The sequence below is a fragment of the Oncorhynchus clarkii genome, chromosome 26 (assembly GCF_045791955.1).
Source record: "Oncorhynchus clarkii lewisi isolate Uvic-CL-2024 chromosome 26, UVic_Ocla_1.0, whole genome shotgun sequence".
Lineage (NCBI taxonomy): Eukaryota > Metazoa > Chordata > Actinopteri > Salmoniformes > Salmonidae > Oncorhynchus > Oncorhynchus clarkii.
The window spans coordinates 35880486-35908305 of record NC_092172.1 but is presented as its reverse complement, the minus strand read 5'-3'; the positions used below and the strand labels follow the sequence as shown (position 1 = coordinate 35908305).

Here is a 27820-nt window from a genome sequence, read left to right as displayed (position 1 = left end):
GAAGGGTTTCTCTCCTAGATCCAGGAATTTAGCACAATGATTTATATCAGAATTGTACAATAGGATAATAAAGTATTGATTGATTGATTGATAGATACCTTCTTCTGGTTGTTACATCTTTCAGAGGCAGGGTAGCAGGCCCCACTGCCCCCCTCACAGGGGTACTCCCCCTCCTGGCAAACTGGACACTCCTCCTCGTCGCGCCCCGTAGGGCAGTGCCAGTACCCGTCACAGCGCTGGCGTTCAGAGTAACAGCCCTGGTCCAATCCGCACGGGTGTTCCCCAGGGAAACAGTAACCTTTCACCTACATGATAGAATAGGAAACGTCCTCATTAAGTCATCTCTTGATCATCTGGTCAGGATAAACTCTGGGTACTAGTCTTCTGTCTGGTCAGGATAAACTCTGGGTACTAGTCTTCTGTCTGGTCAGGATAAACTCTGGGTACTAGTCTTCTGTCTGGTCAGGGTAAACTCTGGGTACTAGTTTTCTGTCTGGTCAGGATAAACTCTGGGTACTAGTCAAGAGGGCCACCATTGTTCCTGTTCCCAAGAAAGCTAAGGTAACTGAGCTAAACGACTACCGCCCCCGTAGCACTCACTTCCGTCATCATGAAGTGCTTTGAGAGAGTCAAGGACCATATCACCTCCACCCTACCTGACACCCTAGACCCACTCCAATTTGCTTAGGTCCACAGACAATGCAATCTCAACCACACTGCACACTGCCCTAACCCATCTGGACAAGAGGAATACCTATGTGAGAATGCTGTTCATCGACTACAGCTCAGCATTTAACACCATAGTACCCTCCAAACTCGTCATCAAGCTTGAGACCCTGGGTCTCGACCCCGCCCTGTGCAACTGGGTACTGGACTTCCTGACGGGCCTCCCCCAGGTGGTGAGGGTAGGCAACAACATCTCCTCCCCGCTGATCCTCAACACTGGGGCCCCACAAGGGTGCGTTCTGAGCCCTCTCCTGTACTCCCTGTTCACCCACGACTGCGTGGCCACGCACGCCTCCAGCTCAATCATCAAGTTTGCGGACGACACAACAGTGGTAGGCTTGATAACCAACAACGACGAGACGGCCTACAGAGAGGAGGTGAGGGCCCTCGGAGTGTGGTGTCAGGATAATAACCTCGCACTCAACGTCAACAAAACTAAGGAGATGATTGTGGACTTCAGGAAACAGCAGAGGGAACACCCCCTTATCCACATCGATGGAACAGTAGTGGAGAGGGTAGTAAGTTTTAAGTTCCTCGGCGTACACATCACAGACAAACTGAATTGGTCCACTCACACAAACAGCATCGTGAAGAAGGCGCAGCAGCGCCTCTTCAACCTCAGGAGGCTGAAGAAATTCGGCTTGTCACCAAAAGCACTCACAAACTTCTACAGATGCACAATCGAGAGCATCCTGTCGGGCTGTATCACCGCCTGGTACGGCAACTGCTCCGCCCACAACCGTAAGGCTCTCCAGAGGGTAGTGAGGTCTGCACAACGCATCACCGGGGGCAAACTACCTGCCCTCCAGGACACCTACACCACCCGATGTCACAGGAAGGCCATAAAGATCATCAAGGACAACAACCACCCGAGCCACTGCCTGTTCACCCCGCTATCATCCAGAAGGCGAGGTCAGTACAGGTGCATCAAAGCTGGGACCGAGAGACTGAAAAACAGCTTCTATCTCAAGGCCATCAGACTGTTAAACAGCCACCACTAACATAGAGTGGCTGCTGCCAACACACTGACTCAACTCCAGCCACTTTAATAATGGGAATTGATGGGAATTGATGTAAAATATATCACTAGCCACTTTAAACAATGCTACTTAATATAATGTTTACATACCCTACATTATTCATCTCATATGTCTACGTATATACTGCACTCAATACCATCTACTGCATCTTGCCTATGCCGCTCTGTACCATCACTCATTCATATATCCTTATGTACATATTCTTTATCCCCTTACACTGTGTACAAGACAGTAGTTTTGGAATTGTTAGCTAGATTACTTGTTGGTTATTACTGCATTGTCGGAACTAGAAGCACAAGCATTTCGCTACACTCGCATTAACATCTGCTAACCATGTGTATGTGACAAATAAAATTTGATTGGATTTGATTCTGTCTGGTCAGGATAAACTCTGGGTACTAGTCTTCTGTCTGGTCAGGATAAACTCTGGGTACTAGTCATAGTCTTGTGTCTAGTCAGGATAAACTCTGGGTACTAGTCATAGTCTTCTGTCTGGTCAGGATAAACTCTGGGTACTAGTCTTCTGTCTGGTCAGGATAAACTCTGGGTACTAGTCTTCTGTCTGGTCTGGATAAACTCTGGGTACTAGTCTTCTGTCTGGTCAGGATAAACTCTGGGTACTAGTCTTCTGTCTGGTCAGGATAAACTCTGGGTACTAGTTTTCTGTCTAGTCAGGATAAACTCTGGGTACTAGTCTTCTGTCTGGTCAGGATACACTCTGGGTACTAGTCTTCTGTCTGGTCAGGATAAACTCTGGGTACTAGTCTTCTGTCTGGTCAGGATAAACTCTGGGTACTAGTCTTCTGTCTGGTCAGGATAAACTCTGGGTACTAGTCTTCTGTCTGGTCAGGATAAACTCTGGGTACTAGTCTTCTGTCTGGTCAGGATAAACTCTGGGTACTAGTCTTCTGTCTGGTCAGGGTTAGGGTCAGGGTTTAGGTCAGGGTTAGGGTTAGGGTTAAGGTCAGGGTTGAACCCATGCCCAGGGCTGACTGGTGTTAGGGTCAGGGTTAGGGTTAGGGTCAGGGTCAGGGTTAGGGTCAGGGTTAGGGTTAGGGTCAGGGTCAGGGTTAGGGTTAGAGTCAGGGTTAGGGTCAGGGTCAGGGTTAGGGTCAGGGTTAGGGTTAGAGTCAGGGTTAGGGTCAGGGTTAAGGTCAGGGTTAGCCTACCTGGTATGTAGCATTGAATCGATGACCAGGGCTGAGTGGTGTTAGGGTCAGGGTTAGGGTCAGGGTTAAGGTCAGGGTTAGGGTCAGGGTTAGGGTTAGAGTCAGGGTTAGGGTCAGGGTCAGGGTTAGGGTCAGGGTTAGGGTTAGAGTCAGGGTTAGGGTCAGGGTTAAGGTCAGGGTTAGCCTACCTGGTATGTAGCATTGAATCCATGACCAGGGCTGGCTGGTGTTAGGGTCAGGGTTAGGGTCAGGGTTAAGGTCAGGGTCAGGGTTAAGGTCAGGGTCAGGGTTAGGGTCAGGGTTAGCCTACCTGGTATGTAGAGTTGAATCCATGCCCAGGGATGAGTCGTGTTAGGGTCAGGGTTAGGGTTAGGGTTAAGGTCAGGGTTAGGGTCAGGGTTATGGTCAGGGTTAGGGTCAGGGTTAAGGTCAGGGTTAGCCTACCTGGTATGTAGCGTTGAACCCATGCCCAGGGCTGAGTGATGTTAGGGTTAGGGTTATGGTCAGGGTTAAGGTCAGGGTTAAGGTCAGGGTTAGGGTCAGGGTTTAGGTCAGGGTTAAGGTCAGGGTTAGGGTCAGGGTCAGGGTTAGGGTTAAGGTCAGGGTTGAACCCATGCCCAGGGCTGAGTGGTGTTAGGGTCAGGGTTAGGTTAGGGTCAGGGTAAAGGTCAGGTTAGGGTCAGGGTTAGCCTACCTGGTATGTAGCGTTGAATCCATGCCCAGGGCTGAGTGGTTGGGCCAGGTACTGTAGACTCATCTGTCCTCTACTGGATTCTAACAGGGCTGGTCTCCTGTTGTTATGATGCGACAGGGCCTGCAGGAGGCGCTCTGCTCTCTGGACCAGCCCATCATAGACATGGAGGGAGTCCCCTGGCCCTAACCCCAGGTCCAGCTGCAACACGATAGGCTTAGGGTCCTAGGAGGAAGGATGACTTAGATTCATCGAGTAGTCGACCGAGGGCAACCGTATTGATAAAAAAACGTGAAAATCTAAAATAACAAATTTCAGTGATTTTCCATTGTGACAGACAGTTTAACTAAACAAGCTTCTGTTTTAATGGAGCTTATAGATCAGTCAGCATGTGTTCATCTCTAACTCTGCTATAGATCAGGCAGCATGTGTTCATCTCTAACTCTGCTATAGATCAGTCAGCATGTGTTCATCTCTAACTCTGCTATAGATCAGTCAGCATGTGTTCAGCTGTGTAACTCTGCTATAGATCAGTCAGCATGTGTTCAGCTGTGTAACTCTGCTATAGATCAGTCAGCATGTGTTCATCTCTAACTCTGCTATAGATCAGTCAGCATGTGTTCAGCTGTGTAACTCTGCTATAGATCAGTCAGCATGTGTTCAGCTGGGTAACTCTGCTATAGATCAGTCAGCATGTGTTCATCTCTAACTCTGCTATAGATCAGTCAGCATGTGTTCAGATGTGTAACTCTGCTATAGATCAGTCAGCATGTGTTCAGCTGTGTAACTCTGCTATAGATCAGTCAGCATGTGTTCAGCTGTGTAACTCTGCTATAGATCAGTCAGCATGTGTTCAGCTGTCTAACTCTGCTATAGATCAGTCAGCATGTGTTCAGCTGTGTAACTCTGCTATAGATCAGTCAGCATGTGTTCAGCTGTCTAACTCTGCTATAGATCAGTCAGCATGTGTTCAGCTGTGTAACTCTGCTATAGATCAGTCAGCATGTGTTCAGCTGTGTAACTCTGCTATAGATCAGTCAGCATGTGTTCATCTCTAACTCTGCTATAGATCAGTCAGCATGTGTTCAGCTGTGTAACTCTGTTATAGATCAGTCAGCATGTGTTCAGCGGTGTAACTCTGCTATAGATCAGTCAGCATGTGTTCATCTCTAACTCTGCTATAGATCAGTCAGCATGTGTTCAGCTGTGTAACTCTGCTATAGATCAGTCAGCATGTGTTCAGCGGTGTAACTCTGCTATAGATCAGTCAGCATGTGTTCAGCTGTGTAACTCTGCTATAGATCAGTCAGCATGTGTTCAGCTGTGTAACTCTGCTATAGATCAGTCAGCATGTGTTCATCTCTAACTCTGCTATAGATCAGTCAGCATGTGTTCATCTCTAACTCTGCTATAGATCAGTCAGCATGTGTTCAGCTGTGTAACTCTGCTATAGATCAGTCAGCATGTGTTCAGCGGTGTAACTCTGCTATAGATCAGTCAGCATGTGTTCATCTCTAACTCTGCTATAGATCAGTCAGCATGTGTTCATCTCTAACTCTGCTATAGATCAGTCAGCATGTGTTCATCTCTAACTCTGCTATAGATCAGTCAGCATGTGTTCATCTCTAACTCTGCTATAGATCAGTCAGCATGTGTTCAGCTGTGTAACTCTGCTATAGATCAGTCAGCATGTGTTCATCTCTAACTCTGCTATAGATCAGTCAGCATGTGTTCAGCTGTGTAACTCTGCTATAGATCAGTCAGCATGTGTTCAGCGGTGTAACTCTGCTATAGATCAGTCAGCATGTGTTCATCTCTAACTCTGCTATAGATCAGTCAGCATGTGTTCATCTCTAACTCTGCTATAGATCAGTCAGCATGTGTTCATCTCTAACTCTGCTATAGATCAGTCAGCATGTGTTCATCTCTAACTCTGCTATAGATCAGTCAGCATGTGTTCAGCTGTGTAACTCTGCTATAGATCAGTCAGCATGTGTTCAGCGGTGTAACTCTGCTATAGATCAGTCAGCATGTGTTCATCTCTAACTCTGCTATAGATCAGTCAGCATGTGTTCATCTCTAACTCTGCTATAGATCAGTCAGCATGTGTTCATCTCTAACTCTGCTATAGATCAGTCAGCATGTGTTCATCTCTAACTCTGCTATAGATCAGTCAGCATGTGTTCAGCTGTGTAACTCTGCTATAGATCAGTCAGCATGTGTTCATCTCTAACTCTGCTATAGATCAGTCAGCATGTGTTCAGCTGTGTAACTCTGCTATAGATCAGTCAGCATGTGTTCAGCGGTGTAACTCTGCTATAGATCAGTCAGCATGTGTTCATCTCTAACTCTGCTATAGATCAGTCAGCATGTGTTCATCTCTAACTCTGCTATAGATCAGTCAGCATGTGTTCATCTCTAACTCTGCTATAGATCAGTCAGCATGTGTTCATCTCTAACTCTGCTATAGATCAGTCAGCATGTGTTCAGCTGTGTAACTCTGCTATAGATCAGTCAGCATGTGTTCAGCTGTGTAACTCTGCTATAGATCAGTCAGCATGTGTGCATCTCTAACTCTGCTATAGATCAGTCAGCATGTGTTCAGCTGTGTAACTCTGCTATAGATCAGTCAGTATGTGTTCAGCGGTGTAACTCTGCTATAGATAAGTCAGCATGTGTTCATATTTAACTCTGCTATAGATCAGTCAGCATGTGTTCAGCTGTGTAACTCTGCTATAGATCAGTCAGCATGTGTTCAGCTGTGTAACTCTGCTATAGATCAGTCAGCATGTGTTCATCTCTAACTCTGCTATAGATCAGTCAGCATGTGTTCATCTCTAACTCTGCTATAGATCAGTCAGCATGTGTTCAGCTGTGTAACTCTGCTATAGATCAGTCAGCATGTGTTCATCTCTAACTCTGCTATAGATCAGTCAGCATGTGTTCAGCTGTGTAACTCTGCTATAGATCAGTCAGCATGTGTTCAGCGGTGTAACTCTGCTATAGATCAGTCAGCATGTGTTCATCTCTAACTCTGCTATAGATCAGTCAGCATGTGTTCATCTCTAACTCTGCTATAGATCAGTCAGCATGTGTTCATCTCTAACTCTGCTATAGATCAGTCAGCATGTGTTCAGCTGTGTAACTCTGCTATAGATCAGTCAGCATGTGTTCAGCTGTGTAACTCTGCTATAGATCAGTCAGCATGTGTTCAGCTGTGTAACTCTGCTATAGATCAGTCAGCATGTGTTCAGCGGTGTAACTCTGCTATAGATCAGTCAGCACGCGTCTTAATATATTTTGCCAGGGAAAACTATGATTTATTAACTTATTTATTTGGAAAAATACAAACTACGATGAACGGATTCATCTGTGGCGCAGGGCACTGCATCTCAGCGCTAGAGGCGTCACTACAGACACTCTGGTTCGAATCCAGGCTGTATCACAACCGGCCGTAATCAGGAGTCCCGTAGGGTGGCAGACAATTGTCCCAGCGTCGTCCGGGTTTGGTCGATTTAGGCCGTCATTGTAAATAAGAATTTGTTCTTAACTGACTTGCCTAGTTAAAGGTTAAATAATCTTCCCTAGCAACCATCAGATAATGGAATGTGTAAGATGTTGAACTCCTCCCTACCTGAGTGTCCAGTAGCCAGGAGCACCTCAGCTCCCCCACAGCGCTGCGGTTGGGACGGAAGAAGTCTGGGGAGGCGAATGTTCCGTAGAAGTTCCCCAGGCGTTTCCCGCAGGCCGTGTCGGGGCACCCTGCCTCGTCCGAGCCGTCGGGGCAGTCCCGGGCTCCGTTGCAGCGTAGCGAGGGGGGCAAGCAGCGAGTGGACTGGAGGAGAAGAACACCACTTTATTGTTCGTTATTATTGTCTCTGGCAGGGAACGGAAATGTGTCTTTATACTCACAACCCAATCCCCCCCGAGACGTAGGAAGCAATGGGTCGGCCCAATCCCCCCCGAGACGTAGGAAGCAATGGGTCGGCCCAATCCCCCCCGAGACGTAGGAAGCAATGGGTCGCCCAATCCCCCCCGAGACGTAGGAAGTAATGGGTTGGCCCAATCCCCCCCGAGACGTAGGAAGCAATGGGTCAACCCAATCCCCACCGAGACGTAGGAAGCAATGGGTCAGCCCAATCCCCCCCCCCCCCAGATATAGGAAGCAATGGGTCAGCCCAATCCCACCCGAGACGTAGGAAGCAATGGGTCGGCCCAATCCCCCCCCGAAACGTAGGAAGCAATGGGTAGGCCCAATCCCCCCCGAGACGTAGGAAGCAATGGGTCAGCCCAATCCCCCCACCGAGACGTAGGAAGCAATGGGTCGGCCCAATCCCCCCCGAGACGTAGGAAACAATGGGTCGGCCCAATCCCCCCCCCCCCCCCCCCGAGACATAGGAAGCAATGGGTCGGCCCAATCCCCACCCCCGAGACGTAGGGAGCAATGGGTCGGCCCAATCCCCCCCGAGACGTAGGAAGCAATGGGTCGGCCCAGTGTAGAGCATTGTTCCTATCAGAGTTTCTACTCCCCCCTGGTTGCTAGCCCGCTTCCCTAACCTCTGGATTACCTACCTGGGCCTGGGTACAGGGGGCGGTGCCGGGGGGGCAGAGGGAGGTGCGGGGAGGGGTCGGAGGGGGGGCACAGCTCCGTTCGTCGGTAGCGTCGCCGCACTCATCCAGGCCGTTACAGCGCCACGTTCGGGGAAGACATTTACCGTTACCACACAGGAACTCATCACTCTGACAGCTGGACTGGCCCAGGCGACCTGGAGGAACAGACACATTACTACAAACAGGAACTCATCACTCTGACAGCTGGACTGGCCCAGGGGACCTGGAGGAACAGACACATTACTACAAACTACAGACAGGAACTCATCACTCTGACAGCTGGACTGGCCCAGGGGACCTGGAGGAACAGACACATTACTACAAACAGGAACTCATCACTCTGACAGCTGGACTGGCCCAGGGGACCTGGAGGAACAGACATAATGACAAACACAGAGACGTTAACACGACAACAGAAACATTACTACAAACTACAGACAGGAATTATCACAGACACGTTATCGCAGACACATTATCACAGACACATTATCACGGACACATTATCGCAGACACATTATTGGCATAACTACAGTGGCATAACTACAGACACATCGACAACACTGATATAACTACAGACACATTGACAACACTGATATAACTACAGACACATCGACAACACTGGCATAACTACAGACACATCGACAACACTGATATAACTACAGACACATTGACAACACTGATATAACTACAGACACATCGACAACACTGATATAACTACAGACACATCGACAACACTGACATAACTACAGACAGCCAAATATAATGGAAGAAACCACAACATGTACAGACAGACTGGCCAACACCTTAGACATGAAGGCAAAAGCAAAACATCACTAAACCACAAGAACATCAAGTGGCATCATCATCATCATCATCATCACCATCATCATCATCATCATCACCACCCCTTTAAACTATTGGAAGTAAACAGATTGTCAGAGCCCTAGACACTAGAGTGTAGAAAGCTCTTTGGAAGTAAACAGTTTGTCAGAGCCCTAGACACTAGAGTATAGAAAGCTCTTTGGAAGTAAACAGATTGTCAGAGCCCTAGACACTAGAGTATAGAAAGCTCTTTGGAAGTAAACAGCTTGTCAGAGCCCTAGACACTAGAGTATAGAAAGCTCTTTGGAAGTAAACAGTTTGTCAGAGCCCTAGACACTAGAGTGTAGAAAGCTCTTTGGAAGTAAACAGTTTGTCAGAGCCCTAGACACTAGAGTGTAGAAAGCTCTTTGGAAGTAAACAGTTTGTCAGAGCCCTAGACACTAGAGTATAGAAAGCTCTTTGGAAGTAAACAGATTGTCAGAGCCCTAGACACTAGAGTATAGAAAGCTCTTTGGAAGTAAACAGATTGTCAGAGCCCTAAACACTAGAGTGTAGAAAGCTCTTTGGAAGTAAACAGATTGTCAGAGCCCTAAACCCTAGAGTGTAGAAAGCTCTTTGGAAGTAAACAGATTGTCAGAGCCCTAAACCCTAGAGTGAAGAAAGCTCTTTGGAAGCAAAACTGCCTCCCCATGTCAGAGCTAGAGTACACATCAACTAATACGACCAAATATGGAATATGTCTTTTTGGAAACATATACGACTGTCACCAAGGCTGAACATAAAACATTCCACTGTCACCAAGGCTGAACATAAAACATTCCACTGTCACCAAGGCTGAACATAAAATAGGAGAAAGTAAAAGGCTGTGAAACTTCAGACAAACCATCCAACAACAAACTACCCAACAACAAACTACCCAACAACAAACCATCCAACAACAAACTATCCAACAACAAACTACCCAAACAACAAACCATCCAACAACAAACCACCCAACAACAAACCATCCAACAACAAACCATCCAACAACAAACCATCCAACAACAAACCATCCAACAACAAACTACCCAAACAACAAACCATCCAACAACAAACCATCCAACAACAAACCACCCAACAACAAACCATCCAACAACAAACCATCCAACAACAAACCATCCAACAACAAACCATCCAACAACAAACTACCCAACAACAAACTACCCAACAACAAACTACCCAACAACAAACCATCCAACAACAAACCACCCAACAACAAACTACCCAACAACAAACCATCCAACAACAAACCATCCAACAACAAACTACCCAACAACAAACCATCCAACAACAAACCACCCAACAACAAACCATCCAACAACAAACCATCCAACAACAAACCTCCCAACAACAAACTACCCAACAACAAACCATCCAACAACAAACCATCCAACAACAAACTACCCAACAAACCACCCAACAACAAACCATCCAACAACAAACTACCCAAACAACAAACCATCCAACAACAAACTACCCAACAACAAACCATCCAACAACAAACCTCCCAACAACAAACCATCCAACAACAAACTACCCAACAACAAACATCCCAACAACAAACCATCCAACAACAAACCATCCAACAACAAAACATCCAACAACAAACTACCCAAACAACAAACCATCCAACAACAAACTACCCAACAACAAACTACCCAACAAACCACCCAACAATCAACCTCCCAACAACAAACATCCCAACAACAAACTACCCAAACAACAAACCATCCAACAACAAACCATCCAACAACAAACTATCCAACAACAAACATCCCAACAACAAACCATCCAACAACAAACCATCCAACAACAAAACATCCAACAACAAACTACCCAAACAACAAACTACCCAACAACAAACATCCCAACAACAAACCATCCAACAACAAACCATCCAACAACAAAACATCCAACAACAAACTACCCAAACAACAAACTATCCAACAACAAACATCCCAACAACAAACCATCCAACAACAAACCATCCAACAACAAACTATCCAACAACAAACATCCCAACAACAAACTACCCAAACAACAAACCATCCAACAACAAACCATCCAACAACAAACTACCCAACAACAAACATCCCAACAACAAACTACCCAAACAACAAACCATCCAACAACAAAACATCCAACAACAACCCATCCAACAACAAACCATCCAACAACAAACTACCCAACAAACCACCCAACAATCAACCTCCCAACAACAAACCACCCAACAATCAACCTCCCAACAACAAACCACCCAACAACAAACCACCCAACAACAAACCACCCACCAAACTATCCCAACAACAAACTACCCAACAAACAACCTAATGACAAATAACTCAACAACAAACCAGACAACAACAAACCACCCACCAAACTACCCCAACAACAAACTACCCAACAAACAACCTAATGACAAATAACTCAACAACAAACCAGACAACAACAAACCACCCACCAAACTACCCCAACAACAAACTACCCAACAAACAACCTAATGACAAATAACTCAACAACAAACCAGACAACAACAAACCACCCACCAAACTATCCCAACAACAAACTACCCAACAAACAACCTAATGACAAATAACTCAACAACAAACCAGACAACAACAAACCACCCACCAAACTATCCCAACAACAAACTACCAAACAAACTACCCAATGACAAACCACCCACCAAACTACCCTAACAACAAACTACCCAACAAACCACCCAACAACAAACCTCCCAACAACAAACCTCCCAACAACAAACCACCCAACAACAAACCACCCATCAAACTAACCCAACAACAAACTACCCAATAAAAAACCACCCACCAAACTACCCAATAAAAAACCACCCACCAAACTACCCCAACAACAAACTAGCCAACAAACTACCCAACAACAAACCACGCAACAACAAACCACCCACCAAACTACCCAACAACAAACTACCAAGATTAATCTGTGGTGTTTTTGGGGACAGGGCAACGCTCATCAATGTCTTCTGCCAATACAGATCAATGGCAGACAGCTTTACTAACGTACTCAATACTTGCTTAGTGATCTGTGACATGTCGTCCTGGGGTAAAATAGGACAAGCTGTGCTTAGTGCACCTCTCCTCTCATCCCACACAGTATTGATTGTGGGTCCCACACTGTAAAAAGCAAACTGGCTGTGTTTTTCTCTCACAGCTGTTATCAGTGACTCCATCGATGCCAGATGGTAGTTAGACAGAGAAGGTGAACACCACAGCTGTTATCAGTGACTCCATCGATGCCAGATGGTAGTTAGATAGAGAAGGTGAACACCCAGTCTGCTCCCTGTGCAACCAACACACTGCATTCCATTGTCTGGCCTACCAGTATCAGCCTGTTCCTGTTCCTCCTTCACCTCCCTCCTTCTCTCCCTCATCCCTCTTTCTCTCCCTATCCTCCCTTCCCTCTCCTCCTCTCCTTCTCCTCCTCTCCCTATCCTCCCTTCCCTCTCCTCCTCTCCCTCCTCCTAATCTCCCTCTCCTCCTCTCCCTCCTTCTCCTCCTCTGCCTCCCTCCTTCTCCTCCTTTCCCCTACTCTCCTCCTTTCCTTCCCTCTCCTCCTCCCTCCCTCTCCTCCTCTGCCTCCCTCCTTCTCCTCCTTTCCCTCACTCTCCTCCTCTCCCTCCCTCCCTCCCTCTCCTCCTCCTCCTCTCCCTCCCTCTCCTCCTCTCCCTCCCCTCCCTCCCTCTCCTCCTCCTCTCCCCCCTAGCATGTATTTATCCAGGAAGTGTCTCTCACCTCTGATATAAGACAGTCTGAACCCCTGAGCCAGTCCTGAGCTGTTGGCCTGTGAGTGGAAGTAGAGCCAGACTCTTCCCCTGGAGGAGATGAAGGGAGGTGGGAGGAGGGAGCCACACACCCGGTACTCCTCTCTCCAGGTGGGGCCTAGGAGCAGCCAGTCCCCCTGACACTGACCTGACTCCTCCAGGTCAAAGTTAGGGAAGCTGGGGGGGAGGACACAGGGAGACAGACGAGGGACATGGGTTAGACAAAGGGTTAGGGAACCATGGTCAAGGTAGTGTCTACGTTGATCCTTCACTCCAGACACACGCTAGATGATCTGATCGGAGCAGCGAGGAATGAGGGACGTGTTCAACAGGAAGTGTAGTTGCAGGAGGAGGAACAGGAAGCACTGACAAAAGCATTACATCATCCCTGATGGCTCAGCTACTCCGGCGAGTGCATTAATTGAATTAATGAATGAAAGCGCGTATGTGTGTGTGAGCGCGTGTGTGTGTGTGTGTGTGTGTGTGTGTATGTATGTATGTGTGTGTGTGTGTGTGTGTGTGTGTGTGTGTGTGTGTGTGTGAGCGTGTGTGTGTGTGTATGTATGTATGTGTGTGTGTGTGTGTGTGTGTGTGTGTGTGTGTGTGTGTGTGTGTGTGTGTGTGTGTGTGTGTGTGTGTGTGTTATGACCCAGAAATATGCTGAGATCCTTACTAAGTGGGAGAGAGAAGCAGAAGAGTTGGATGGCAGGAGTCCAACAGATCAATATCTCCTCTCCTATTGGACGAGATGACCGGGCCACCACCCAAATGGCTCCCTATTAGAAGCACTTCATCTGACCAGGGCCCCTGGGGAATAGGATGCCTTCACAGATCAATATCTCCTTTCCTATTGGACGAGATGACCAGGGCCCCTGGGGAATAGGATGCCTTCACAGCCTTATACTGACATTATAGACGCTGCTGTCCCAATGAGACTACAGTTAAACACCACCATCTACTACCCAACTACTACCCACCTACTACCCATCTACTACTCATAGAGATGGGTTGTGTTTCTGGTCTAGAACCATAGAGATGGGCTGTGGTCTGACTGGTCTAGACCCATAGAGATGGGCTGTGGGTTGTATTTCCTGGTCTAGACCCATAGAGATGGGCTGTGGGTTGTATTTTCTGGTCTAGACCCATAGAGATGGGCTGTGGTCTGACTGGTCTAGACCCATAGAGATGGGCTGTGGGTTGTATTTCCTGGTCTAGACCCATAGAGATGGGCTGTGGGTTGTATTTCCTGGTCTAGACCCATAGAGATGGGCTGTGGTCTGACTGGTCTAGACCCATAGAGATGGGCTGTGGTCTGACTGGTCTACACCAATAGAGATGGGCTGTGGGTTGTATTTCCTGGTCTAGACCCATAGAAATGGGCTGTGGTCTGACTGGTCTACACCCATAGAGATGGGCTGTGGGTTGTATGTCCTGGTCTAGACCCATGGAGATGGGCTGTGGGTTGTATTTCCTGGTCTACACCCATAGAGATGGGTTGTATTTCCTGGTCTACACCCATAGAGATGGGTTGTATTTCCTGGTCTAGACCCATAGAGATGAGCTTTGGGTTGTATTTCCTGGTCTAGACCCATAGAGATGGGTTGTATTTCCTGGTCTAGACCCATAGAGATGGGTTGTATTTCCTGGTCTAGACCCATAGAGATGGGTTGTATTTCCTGGTCTAGACCCATAGAGATGGGTTGTATTTCCTGGTCTAGACCCATAGAGATGGGTTGTATTTCCTGGTCTAGACCCATAGAGATGGGTTGCATTTCCTGGTCTAGACCCATAGAGATGGGTTGTATTTCCTGGTCTAGACCCATAGAGATGGGTTGTATTTCCTGGTCTAGACCCATAGAGATGGGTTGTATTTCCTGGTCTAGACCCATAGAGATGGGTTGTATTTCCTGGTCTAGACCCATAGAGATGGGTTGTATTTCCTGGTCTAGACCCATAGAGATGGGTTGTATTTCCTGGTCTAGACCCATAGAGATGGGTTGTATTTCCTGGTCTAGACCCATAGAGATGGGTTGTATTTCCTGGTCTACACCCATAGAGATGGGTTGTATTTCCTGGTCTACACCCATAGAGATGGGTTGTATTTCCTGGTCTAGACCCATAGAGATGGGTTGTATGTCCTGGTCTACACCCATAGAGATGGGCTGTATTTCCTGGTCTAGACCCATAGAGATGGGTTGTATTTCCTGGTCTACACCAATAGAGATGGGCTGTATTTCCTGGTCTAGACCCATAGAGATGGGTTGTATTTCCTGGTCTACACCCATAGAGATGGGTTGTATTTCCTGGTCTAGACCCATAGAGATGGGTTGTATTTCCTGGTCTAGACCCATAGAGATGGGTTGTATTTCCTGGTCTACACCCATAGAGATGGGTTGTATTTCCTGGTCTAGACCCATAGAGATGGGCTGTATTTCCTGGTCTAGACCCATAGAGATGGGCTGTATTTCCTGGTCTAGACCCATAGAGATGGGTTGTATTTCCTGGTCTACACCCATAGAGATGGGTTGTATTTCCTGGTCTAGACCCATAGAGATGGGTTGTATTTCCTGGTCTAGACCCATAGAGATGGGTTGCATTTCCTGGTCTAGACCCATAGAGATGGGTTGTATTTCCTGGTCTAGACCCATAGAGATGGGTTGTATTTCCTGGTCTAGACCCATAGAGATGGGTTGTATTTCCTGGTCTAGACCCATAGAGATGGGTTGTATTTCCTGGTCTACACCCATAGAGATGGGTTGTATTTCCTGGTCTAGACCCATAGAGATGGGTTGTATTTCCTGGTCTAGACCCATAGAGATGGGTTGTATTTCCTGGTCTAGACCCATAGAGATGAGCTTTGGGTTGTATTTCCTGGTCTAGACCCATAGAGATGGGTTGTATTTCCTGGTCTAGACCCATAGAGATGGGTTGTATTTCCTGGTCTAGACCCATAGAGATGGGTTGTATTTCCTGGTCTAGACCCATAGAGATGGGTTGTATTTCCTGGTCTAGACCCATAGAGATGGGTTGTATTTCCTGGTCTAGACCCATAGAGATGGGTTGCATTTCCTGGTCTAGACCCATAGAGATGGGTTGTATTTCCTGGTCTAGACCCATAGAGATGGGTTGTATTTCCTGGTCTAGACCCATAGAGATGGGTTGTATTTCCTGGTCTAGACCCATAGAGATGGGTTGTATTTCCTGGTCTACACCCATAGAGATGGGTTGTATTTCCTGGTCTAGACCCATAGAGATGGGTTGTATTTCCTGGTCTAGACCCATAGAGATGGGTTGTATTTCCTGGTCTAGACCCATAGAGATGGGTTGTATTTCCTGGTCTAGACCCATAGAGATGGGTTGTATTTCCTGGTCTACACCTATAGAGATGGGTTGTATTTCCTGGTCTAGACCCATAGAGATGGGCTGTATTTCCTGGTCTAGACCCATAGAGATGGGTTGTATTTCCTGGTCTACACCCATAGAGATGGGTTGTATTTCCTGTGGGAGGAAAAGACCACTGTCTTCACACATCATCAACAGGTTGATATTACCTCGGGTGAACGACCAGTGAAGTTTCACCAGGTGAAAAGTGAATGAATGCCAGTGTCTAAGACTAAGGCAGTTGTTCCCAGTATTGTCAGGGTGTTGCTGTTCTCAGGCAATGCTGAGAACTGCTGTGTGCACAGTTACACCTTCCTACCTAACAATTCCTCAATTATTAGACTGTATTACTGATGATATCTGGCTGTGTGGTTCTATCAGACTGTATTACTGATGATATCTGTCTGTGTGGTTCTATCAGACTGTATTACTGATGAGATCTGGTTGTGTGGTTCTATCAGGCTGTGTGGTTCTTTCAGGCTGTATTACTGATGATATCTGGCTGTGTGGTTCTATCAGACTGTGTGGTTCTATCAGACTGTATTACTGATGAGATCTGGTGGTGTGGTTCTATCAGACTGTATTACTGATGAGATCTGGTGGTGTGGTTATATCAGACTGTATTACTGATGAGATCTGGCTGTGTGGTTCTATCAGACTGTATTACTGATGAGATCTGGTGGTGTGGTTCTATCAGACTATATTACTGATGAGATCTGTCTGTGTGGTTCTATCAGACTGTATTACTGATGAGATCTGTCTGTGTGGTTCTATCAGACTGTATTACTGATGAGATCTGGTTGTGTGGTTCTATCAGGCTGTGTGGTTCTTTCAGGCTGTAATACTGGTGAGATCTGTCTGTGTGGTTCTATCAGACTGTATTACTGATGAGATCTGGTTGTGTGGTTCTATCAGGCTGTGTGGTTCTTTCAGGCTGTAATACTGGTGATATCTGGCTGTGTGGTTCTATCAGACTGTGTGGTTCTATCAGACTGTGTGGTTCTATCAGACTGTATTACTGATGAGATCTGGCTGTGTGGTTCTATCAGACTATATTACTGATGAGATCTGGCTGTGTGGTTCTATCAGACTATATTACTGATGAGATCTGGCTGTGTGGTTCTATCAGACTGTATTACTGATGAGATCTGGCTGTGTGGTTCTATCAGACTGTATTACTGATTATATCTGGCTGTGTGGTTCTATCAGACTGTATTACTGATGAGATCTGTCTGTGTGGTTCTATCAGACTGTATTACTGATGAGATCTGGCTGTGTGGTTCTATCAGACTGTATTACTGATGAGATCTGGCTGTGTGGTTCTATCAGACTGTATTACTGATGAGATCTGGTTGTGTGGTTCTATCAGACTGTATTACTGATGATATCTGGCTGTGTGGTTCTATCAGACTGTATTACTGATGAGATCTGGCTGTGTGGTTCTATCAGACTGTATTACTGATGAGATCTGGCTGTGTGGTTCTATCAGACTGTATTACTGATGATATCTGACTGTGTGGTTCTATCAGACTGTATTACTGATGAGATCTGGCTGTGTGGTTCTATCAGACTGTATTACTGATGAGATCTGGCTGTGTGGTTCTATCAGGCTGTGTGGTTCTTTCAGGCTGTATTACTGATGAGATCTGGCTGTGTGGTTCTATCAGACTGTATTACTGATGAGATCTGGCTGTGTGGTTCTATCAGACTGTATTACTGATGATATCTGACTGTGTGGTTCTATCAGACTGTATTACTGATGAGATCTGGCTGTGTGGTTCTATCAGACTGTATTACTGATGAGATCTGGTTGTGTGGTTCTATCAGGCTGTGTGGTTCTTTCAGGCTGTATTACTGATGAGATCTGGCTGTGTGGTTCTATCAGACTGTATTACTGATGATATCTGGCTGTGTGGTTCTATCAGACTGTATTACTGATGAGTTCTGGCTGTGTGGTTCTATCAGACTGTATTACTGATGAGATCTGGCTGTGTGGTTCTATCAGACTGTATTACTGATGAGATCTGGTTGTGTGGTTCTATCAGACTGTATTACTGATGATATCTGGCTGTGTGGTTCTATCAGACTGTATTACTGATGAGATCTGGCTGTGTGGTTCTATCAGACTGTATTACTGATGAGATCTGGCTGTGTGGTTCTATCAGACTGTATTACTGATGATATCTGACTGTGTGGTTCTATCAGACTGTATTACTGATGAGATCTGGCTGTGTGGTTCTATCAGACTGTATTACTGATGAGATCTGGCTGTGTGGTTCTATCAGGCTGTGTGGTTCTTTCAGGCTGTATTACTGATGAGATCTGGCTGTGTGGTTCTATCAGACTGTATTACTGATGAGATCTGGCTGTGTGGTTCTATCAGACTGTATTACTGATGATATCTGACTGTGTGGTTCTATCAGACTGTATTACTGATGAGATCTGGCTGTGTGGTTCTATCAGACTGTATTACTGATGAGATCTGGCTGTGTGGTTCTATCAGGCTGTGTGGTTCTTTCAGGCTGTATTACTGATGAGATCTGGCTGTGTGGTTCTATCAGACTGTATTACTGATGAGATCTGGCTGTGTGGTTCTATCAGACTGTATTACTGATGAGATCTGGCTGTATGGTTCCATTAGACTGTATTACTGATGAGATCTGGCTGTGTGGTTCTATCATACTGTGTGGTTCTATCAGACTGTATTACTGATGAGATCTGGCTGTGTGGTTCTATCAGACTGTGTGGTTCTATCAGACTGTATTACTGATGAGATCTGGCTGTATGGTTCTATCAGACTGTATTACTGATGAGATCTGGCTGTGTGGTTCTATCAGACTGTATTACTGATGAGATCTGGCTGTATGGTTCCATTAGACTGTATTACTGATGAGATCTGGCTGTATGGTTCCATCAGACTGTGTGGTTCTATCAGACTGTATTACTGATGAGATCTGGCTGTGTGGTTCTATCAGACTGTGTGGTTCTATCAGACTGTATTACTGATGAGATCTGGCTGTTCGGTTCTATCAGACTGTATTACTGATGAGATCTGGCTGTGTGGTTCTATCAGACTGTATTACTGATGAGATCTGGCTGTGTGGTTATATCAGACTGTATTACTGATGAGATCTGGCTGTGTGGTTCTATCAGACTGTATTACTGATGAGATCTGGTTGTGTGGTTCTATCAGACTTTCATCATAGTCCCATTGAGTCAGAAGTTTACATACAATTAATTAGTATTTGGTAGCATTGCCTTTAAATGGTTTAACTTGGGTCAAAAGTTTCGGGTAGCCTTCCACAAGCTTCCCACAATAAGTTGGGTGAATTTTGGCCCATTCCTCCTGACAGAGCTGGTGTAACTGAGTCAGGTTTGTAGGCCTCCTTGCTCGCACACACTTTTTCAGTTCTGCCCACAAATGTTCTATAGGATTGAGGTCAGGGCTTTGTGATGGCCACTCCAATACCTTGACTTTGTTGTCCTTAAGCCATTTTGCCACAACTTTGGAAGTATGCTTGGGGTCATTGTCCATTTGGAAGACCCATTTGCGACCAAGCTTTAACTTCCTGACCGATGTCTTGAGATGTTGCTTCAATATATCCACATCATTTTCCAGTCTCATGATGCCATCTATTTTGTGAAGTGCACCAGTCCCTCCTGCAGCAAAGCACCCCCACAACATGATGCTGCCACCCCCGTGCTTCACGGTTGGGATAGTGTTATTCGGCTTGCAAGCCTCTCCCTTTTTCCTCCAAACATAACGATGGTCATTATGACCAAACAGTTATATTTTTGTTTCATCAGACCGGAGGACATTTCTCCAAAAAGTACGATCTTCGTCCCCATGTGCAGTTACAAACCGTAGTCTGGCTTTTTTTATGGCAGTTTTGGAGCAGTGGCTTCTTCCTTGCTGAGCGGCCTTTCAGGTTATGTCGATATAGGACTAATTTTACTGTGGATATAGATACTTTTGTACCTGTTTCCTCCAGCATCTTCACAAGGTCCTTTGCTGTTGTTCTGGGATTGATTTGCACGTTTCACACCAGAGTGGGTTAATCTCTGGGAGACAGAACCCGTCTCCTTCCTGAGCGGTATGACGGCTGCGTGGTCCCATGGTGTTTATTCTCGCGTACTGTTGTTTGTACAGATGAATGTGGTACCTTCAGGCGTTTGGAAATTGCTCCCAAGGATGAATCAGACTTGTGGAGGTCTACAATTTTTCATCTGAGGTCTTGGCTGATACCTTTAGATTTTCCCATGATGTTAAGCAAAGAGGCACTGAGTGACACCATTTTCTGGAATTTTCCAAGCTGTTTAAAGGCAGTCAACTTAGTGAATGTGTCACGCCCTGGTCTAAGTATTTTGTGTTTTTCTTCATGTATTGGGTCAGGCCAGGGTGTGGCATGGGGTTTTTGTATTGTGGTGTGTTTTGTCTTGGGGTTCTGGTGTGTATGTATTGGGATTGTAGCTAGTGGGGTTATCTAGCAAAGTCTATGGCTGTCTGGAGTGGTTCTCAATCAGAGGCAGGTGTTTATCGTTGTCTCTGATTGGGAACCATATTTAGGCAGCCATATTCTTTGAGTTTGTTGTGGGTGATTGTCCTTAGTGTCTTTGGTCCTGTCTCAGTTTACGCAAGTATAGGCTGTTTCGGTTTTCGTTACGTTATTTGTTTTGTAGTGTTTATAATTGATTCGTGTTTTACATTTGTTTATTAAAACATGGATCGCAATCTACACGCTGCATTTTGGTCCGACTCTCCTTCACCACGAGAACCGTTACAGAATGTAAACTTCTGACCCACTGGAATTGTGATACAGTGAATTATAAACGAAATAATCTGTCTGTAAACAATTGTTGGAAAAATGACTTGTGTCATGCACAAAGTAGATGTCCTAACCGACTTGGCAAAACTATAGTTTGTTAACAAGACATTTGTGGAGTGGTTGAAAAACGAGTTTTTAATGACCAACAAAAGTGCATGTAAACTACCGACTTCAAAAGTTGGTCCCAAATGGCACCCTATTCCGTATAGGCACCCTATTCTCTATAGGCCCTGGTCAAAAGTAGTGCACTAAATAGGGAACCATTGGCCTCTATGTGATCTGATAAACAGCTGCTGCAGCCTGCAGGACACGGTGGAGAGGACACTTGAGTCAACACTACCCAGGTTGCTGCTCTATCTGTGTGTGTGTGTGTGTGTGTGGCAGCTGTCCTCCCTGTGGTAACATATCATGTCTTGGAGAGAAGAGGAGAGTGATTAGTACATTATATATATATATATATATATATATAGTCTGTACATTATATGAAACCATCCCTCCATCTGGTGTTCTCTCTCTGTCTCTCTCTCTCTCTGTGTCTCTCTGTCTCTCTCTCTGTCTCTCTGTGTCTCTCTGTCTCTCTCTCTCTCTCTCTCTCTCTGTCTCTCTCTCTGTCTCTCTCTCTCTCTCTCTCTGTCTCTCTCTCAGTCCTCACAGACACAATCCACAGAAAACCAGGACAGCAACACAATTAGACCTCTATGTTGTTACCTGATGGTGATAACCTCTCTCCTGTCCCCCTCTATGTTACCTGATGGTGATAACCTCTCTCCTGTCCCCTCTATGTTGTTACCTGATGGTGATAACCTCTCTCCTGTCCCCCTCTATGTTACCTGATGGTGATAACCTCTCTCCTGTCCCCTCTATGTTACCTGATGGTGATAACCTCTCTCCTGTCCCCCTCTATGTTACCTGATGGTGATAACCTCTCTCCTGTCCCCTCTATGTTATTACCTGATGGTGATAACCTCTCTCCTGTCCTCTCTATGTTACCTGATGGTGATAACCTCTCTCCTGTCCCCTCTATGTTACCTGATGGTGATAACCTCTCTCCCGTCTCCTCTATGTTACCTAATAGTGATAACCTCTCTCCTGTCCCCTCTATGTTACCTGGTGGTAATAACCTCTCTCCTGTCCCCTCTGTTACCTGATGGTGATAACCTCTCTCCTGTCCCCTCTATGTTACCTGATGGTGATAACCTCTCCCCTGTCCCCTCTGTTACCTGATGGTGAAAACCTCTCTCCTGTCCCCCTCTATGTTACCTGATGGTGATAACCTCTCTCCTGTCCCCCTCTATGTTACCTGATGGTGATAACCTCTCTCCTGTCCCCCTCTATGTTACCTGATGGTGATAACCTCTCTCCTGTCCCCCCTATGTTGTTGCCTGATGGTGATAACCTCTCTCTTGTCCCCCTATATGTTACCTGATGGTGATAACCTCTCTCCTGTCCCCTCTATGTTATCTGATGGTGATAACCTCTCTCCTGTCCCCCTCTATGTTACCTGATGGTGATAACCTCTCTCCCGTCTCCTATATGTTACCTGATGGTGATAACCTCTCTCCTCTCCCCTCTATGTTGTTACCTGATGGTGGTAACCTTTCTCCCATCTCCTATATGTTACCTGATGGTGATAACCTCTCTCCTCTCCCCTCTATGTTGTTACCTGATGGTGATAACCTTTCTCCCATCTCATCTATGTTACCTGATGGTGATAACCTCTCTCCTGTCCCCTCTATGTTACCTGATGGTGATAACCTCTCTCCTGTCTCCTCTATGTTACCTGATGGTGATAACCTCTCTCCTGTCCCCTCTATGTTACCTGATGGTGATAACCTCTCCCCTGTCCCCTCTGTTACCTGATGGTGAAAACCTCTCTCCTGTCCCCCTCTATGTTAAATGATGGTGATAACCTCTCTCCTGTCCCCCTCTATGTTACCTGATGGTGATAACCTCTCTCCTGTCCCCCTCTATGTTACCTGATGGTGATAACCTCTCTCCTGTCCCCCCTATGTTGTTGCCTGATGGTGATAACCTCTCTCTTGTCCCCCTATATGTTACCTGATGGTGATAACCTCTCTCCTGTCCCCTCTATGTTATCTGATGGTGATAACCTCTCTCCTGTCCCCCTCTATGTTACCTGATGGTGATAACCTCTCTCCCGTCTCCTATATGTTACCTGATGGTGATAACCTCTCTCCTCTCCCCTCTATGTTGTTACCTGATGGTGGTAACCTTTCTCCCATCTCCTATATGTTACCTGATGGTGATAACCTCTCTCCTCTCCCCTCTATGTTGTTACCTGATGGTGATAACCTTTCTCCCATCTCATCTATGTTACCTGATGGTGATAACCTCTCTCCTGTCCCCTCTATGTTACCTGATGGTGATAACCTCTCTCCTGTCTCCTCTATGTTACCTGATGGTGATAACCTCTCTCCTGTCCCCCTCTATGTTGTTACCTGATGGTGATAACCTCTCTCCTGTCCCCTCTATGTTACCTGATGGTGATAACCTCTCTCCTGTCCCCTCTATGTTGTTACCTGATGGTGATAACCTCTCTCCTGTCCCCTCTATGTTACCTGATGGTGATAACCTCTCTCCTGTCCCCTCTATGTTGTTACCTGATGGTGATAACCTCTCTCCTGTCCCCTCTATGTTACCTGATGGTGATAACCTCTCTTCTGTCCCCTCTATGTTACCTGATGGTGATAACCTCTCTCCTGTCCCCCTCTATGTTGTTACCTGATGGTGATAACCTCTCTTCCGTCTCCTCTATGTTACCTGATGGTGATAACCTCTCTCCTGTCCCCTCTGTTACCTGATGGTGATAACCTCTCTCCTGTCCCCCTCAATGTTACCTGATGGTGATAACCTCTCTCCTGTCCCCCTCTATGTTACCTGATGGTGATAACCTCTCTCTTGTCCCCCTCTATGTTACCTGATGGTGATAACCTCTCTCCTGTCCCCCTCTATGTTACCTGATGGTGATAACCTCTCTCCTGTCCCCTCTATGTTACCTGGTGGTAATAACCTCTCTCCTGTCCCCTCTATGTTACCTGATGGTGATAACCTCTCTCCTGTCCCCTCTATATTGTTACCTGATGGTGATAACCTCTCTCCTGTCCCCCTCTATGTTACCTGATGGTGATAACCTCTCTCCTGTCCCCTCTATGTTGTTACCTGATGGCGATAACCTCTCTCCTGTCCCTCTATGTTACCTGATGGTGATAACCTCTCTCCTGTCCCCCTCTATGTTACCTGATGGTGATAACCTCTCTCCTGTCCCCCTCTATGTTACCTGATGGTGATAACCTCTCTCCTGTCCCCTCTATGTTACCTGATGGTGATAACCTCTCTCCTGTCCCCTCTATGTTACCTGATGGTGATAACCTCTCTCCTGTCCCCTCTATATTGTTACCTGATGGTGATAACCTCTCTCCTGTCCCCCTCTATGTTACCTGATGGTGATAACCTCTCTCCTGTCCCCTCTATGTTGTTACCTGATGGCGATAACCTCTCTCCTGTCCCTCTATGTTACCTGATGGTGATAACCTCTCTCCTGTCCCCCTCTATGTTACCTGATGGTGATAACCTCTCTCCTGTCCCCTCTATGTTGTTACCTGATGGTGATAACCTCTCCCCTGTCCCCTCTGTTACCTGATGGTGATAACCTCTCTCCTGTCCCCCTCTATGTTACCTGATGGTGATAACCTCTCTCCTGTCCCCCTCTATGGTGTTACCTGATGGTGATAACCTCTCTCCTGTCCCCCTCTATGTTACCTGATGGTGATAACCTCTCTCCTGTCCCCTCTATGTTGTTACCTGATGGTGATAACCTCTCCCCTGTCCCCTCTATGTTACCTGATGGTGATAACCTCTCTCCTGTCCCCTCTATGTTGTTACCTGATGGTGATAACCTCTCCCCTGTCCCCTCTATGTTACCTGATGGTGATAACCTCTCTCCTGTCCCCCTCTCTGTTACCTGATGGTGATAACCTCTCTCCTGTCCCCCTCTATGTTGTTACCTGATGGTGATAACCTCTCTCCTGCCCCCCTCTATGTTACCTGATGGTGATAACCTCTCTCCTGTCCCCTCTATGTTGTTACCTGATGGTGATAACCTCTCTCCTGTCCCCTCTATGTTGATACCTGATGGTGATAACCTCTCCCCTGTCCCCTCTGTTACCTGATGGTGATAACCTCTCTCCTGTCCCCCTCTATGTTACCTGATGGTGATAACCTCTCTCCTGTCCCCTCTATGTTGTTACCTGATGGTGATAACCTCTCCCCTGTCCCCCTCTATGTTCCAGGAACAGTTCATTCCGGGGGGGTAGTTGAGGGGCCAGGAGGGGCTGTAGATTACACCTCTTCTCTCTGTATGAAGCTCAACCTTGCCACTGCATGATGCTAAGGAGAGGGAGAGGGAGAGGTAGAGGGTGAGGGTGAGGGTGAGGGTGAGGGAGAGGGAGAGAGGTAGAGGGAGAGGGAGAAAGGGAGAGAGAGGGAGAGGGAGAGGGAGAGGGAGAGAGAGAGAGGGAGAGGGAGATGGAGAGAGGGAGAGGGAGAAGGAGGGAGAGGGAGAGGGAGATGGAGGGGGAGAGAGAGAAGAAGAGGGAGAGAGAGAAAGGGAGAGAGAGAGAGAGAAGGAGAGGGAGAGAGAGAGGGAGAGAGGGAGAGAGAGAGAGAGACTACAATCAGACAGAGTGGTATTAACAGAGTGGTATTAACAGAGTGGTATTAACAGAGTGGTATTAACAGAGTGGTATTAACAGAGTGGCATTAACAGAGTGGCATTAACAGAGTGGTATTAACAGAGTGGTATTAACAGAGTGGTATTAACAGAGTGGTATTAACAGACTGGTATTAACAGAGTGGTATTAACAGAGTGGTATTAACAGAGTGGTATTAACAGAGTGGTATTAACAGAGACAGTGGGTAACAACATCCTGTTTCTAATGTATTCTGGTGTCACAGTGGGTAACAACATCCTGTTTCTAATGTATTCCGGTGACACAGTGGGTAACAACATCCTGTTTCTAATGTATTCTGGTGACACAGTGGGTAACAACATCCTGTTTCTAATGTATTCTGGTGACACAGTGGGTAACAACATCCTGTTTCTAATGTATTCTGGTGTCACAGTGGGTAACAACATCCTGTTTCTAATGTATTCTGGTGACACAGTGGGTAACAACATCCTGTTTCTGGTGACACAGTGAGTAACAACATCCTGTTTCTAATGTATTCTGGTGTCACAGTGGGTAACAACATCCTGTTTCTAATGTATTCTGGTGTCACAGTGGGTAACAACATCCTGTTTCTGGTGACACAGTGGGTAACAACATCCTGTTTCTAATGTATTCTGGTGACACAGTGGGTAACAACATCCTGTTTCTAATGTATTCTGGTGTCACAGTAGGTAACAACATCCTGTTTCTGGTGACACAGTGGGTAACAACATCCTGTTTCTAATGTATTCTGGTGACACAGTGGGTAATAACATCCTGTTTCTGGTGACACAGTGGGTAACAACATCCTGTTTCTGGTGACACAGTGGGTAACAACATCCTGTTTCTAATGTATTCTGGTGACACAGTGGGTAACAACATCCTGTTTCTAATGTATTCTGGTGACACAGTGGGTAACAACATCCTGTTTCTGGTGTCACAGTGGGTAACAACATCCTGTTTCTAATGTATTCTGGTGTCACAGTGGGTAACAACATCCTGTTTCTAATGTATTCTGGTGACACAGTGGGTAACAACATCCTGTTTCTAATGTATTCTGGTGACACAGTGGGTAATAACATCCTGTTTCTGGTGTCACAGTGGGTAACAACGTCCTGTTTCTAATGTATTCTGGTGACACAGAAGGTAACAACATCCTGTTTCTGGTGACACAGTGGGTAACAACATCCTGTTTCTGGTGACACAGAAGGTAACAACATCCTGTTTCTAATGTATTCTGGTGACACAGTGGGTAACAACATCCTGTTTCTAATGTATTCTGGTGACACAGTGGGTAACAACATCCTGTTTCTAATGTATTCTGGTGACACAGTGGGTAACAACATCCTGTTTCTAATGTATTCTGGTGACACAGTGGGTAATAACATCCTGTTTCTGGTGTCACATTGGGTAAGAACATCCTGTTTCTGGTGTCACAGTGGGTAACAACAAGAGACATACAGATATGTTTCTGGTGTCAGGGTGTCTGTGCGTCTGGTGTCTGTGTGTCTGGTGTCTGTGTGTCTGGGTGTCTGGTATCTGTGTGTCTGGTGCCTGTGTGTCTTGTCTCAGGTGTCTGTGTGTCTGTGTGTCTGGTGGGGTGATATGGGATCTAAAGAAGTTACTTATTGTCTGACACACCTTGGTTCAGTCTCATTCTGTCTCAAACACACCTTGGTTCAGTCTCATTCTGTCTCAAACACACCTTGGTTCAGCTACTCTTCCTGGGGTTTATTATGGATCCCCGTTAGTTCCTGCCAAGGCAGCAGCTACTCTTCCTGGGGTTTATTATGGATCCCAATTAGTTCCTGCCAAGGCAGCAGCTACTCTTCCTGGGGTTTATTATGGATCCCCATTAGTTCCTGTCAAGGCAGCAGCTACTCTTCCTGGGGTTTATTATGGATCCCCATTAGTTCCTGCCAAGGCAGCAGCTACTCTTCCTGGGGTTTATTATGGATCCCCATTAGTTCCTGCCAAGGCAGCAGCTAC

General features: G+C 46.3%; 1 protein-coding gene across 1 annotated transcript in view; it reads right to left on the bottom strand.

The window, feature by feature from the left end:
• LOC139384950 (low-density lipoprotein receptor-related protein 3-like) overlaps nt 1-27820 on the bottom strand; it is an 88265-nt gene that overhangs the window by 39775 nt on the left and 20670 nt on the right. The window contains exons 2-7 of the mRNA XM_071129895.1: nt 25373-25511; nt 12869-13074; nt 8199-8392; nt 7261-7461; nt 3630-3851; nt 99-305 (exon numbers count right to left, since the gene is read on the bottom strand). Of these exons, the coding sequence (XP_070985996.1) occupies nt 99-305; nt 3630-3851; nt 7261-7461; nt 8199-8392; nt 12869-13074; nt 25373-25511 (1169 nt within the window). The remainder of the gene's footprint in view (nt 1-98; nt 306-3629; nt 3852-7260; nt 7462-8198; nt 8393-12868; nt 13075-25372; nt 25512-27820) is intronic.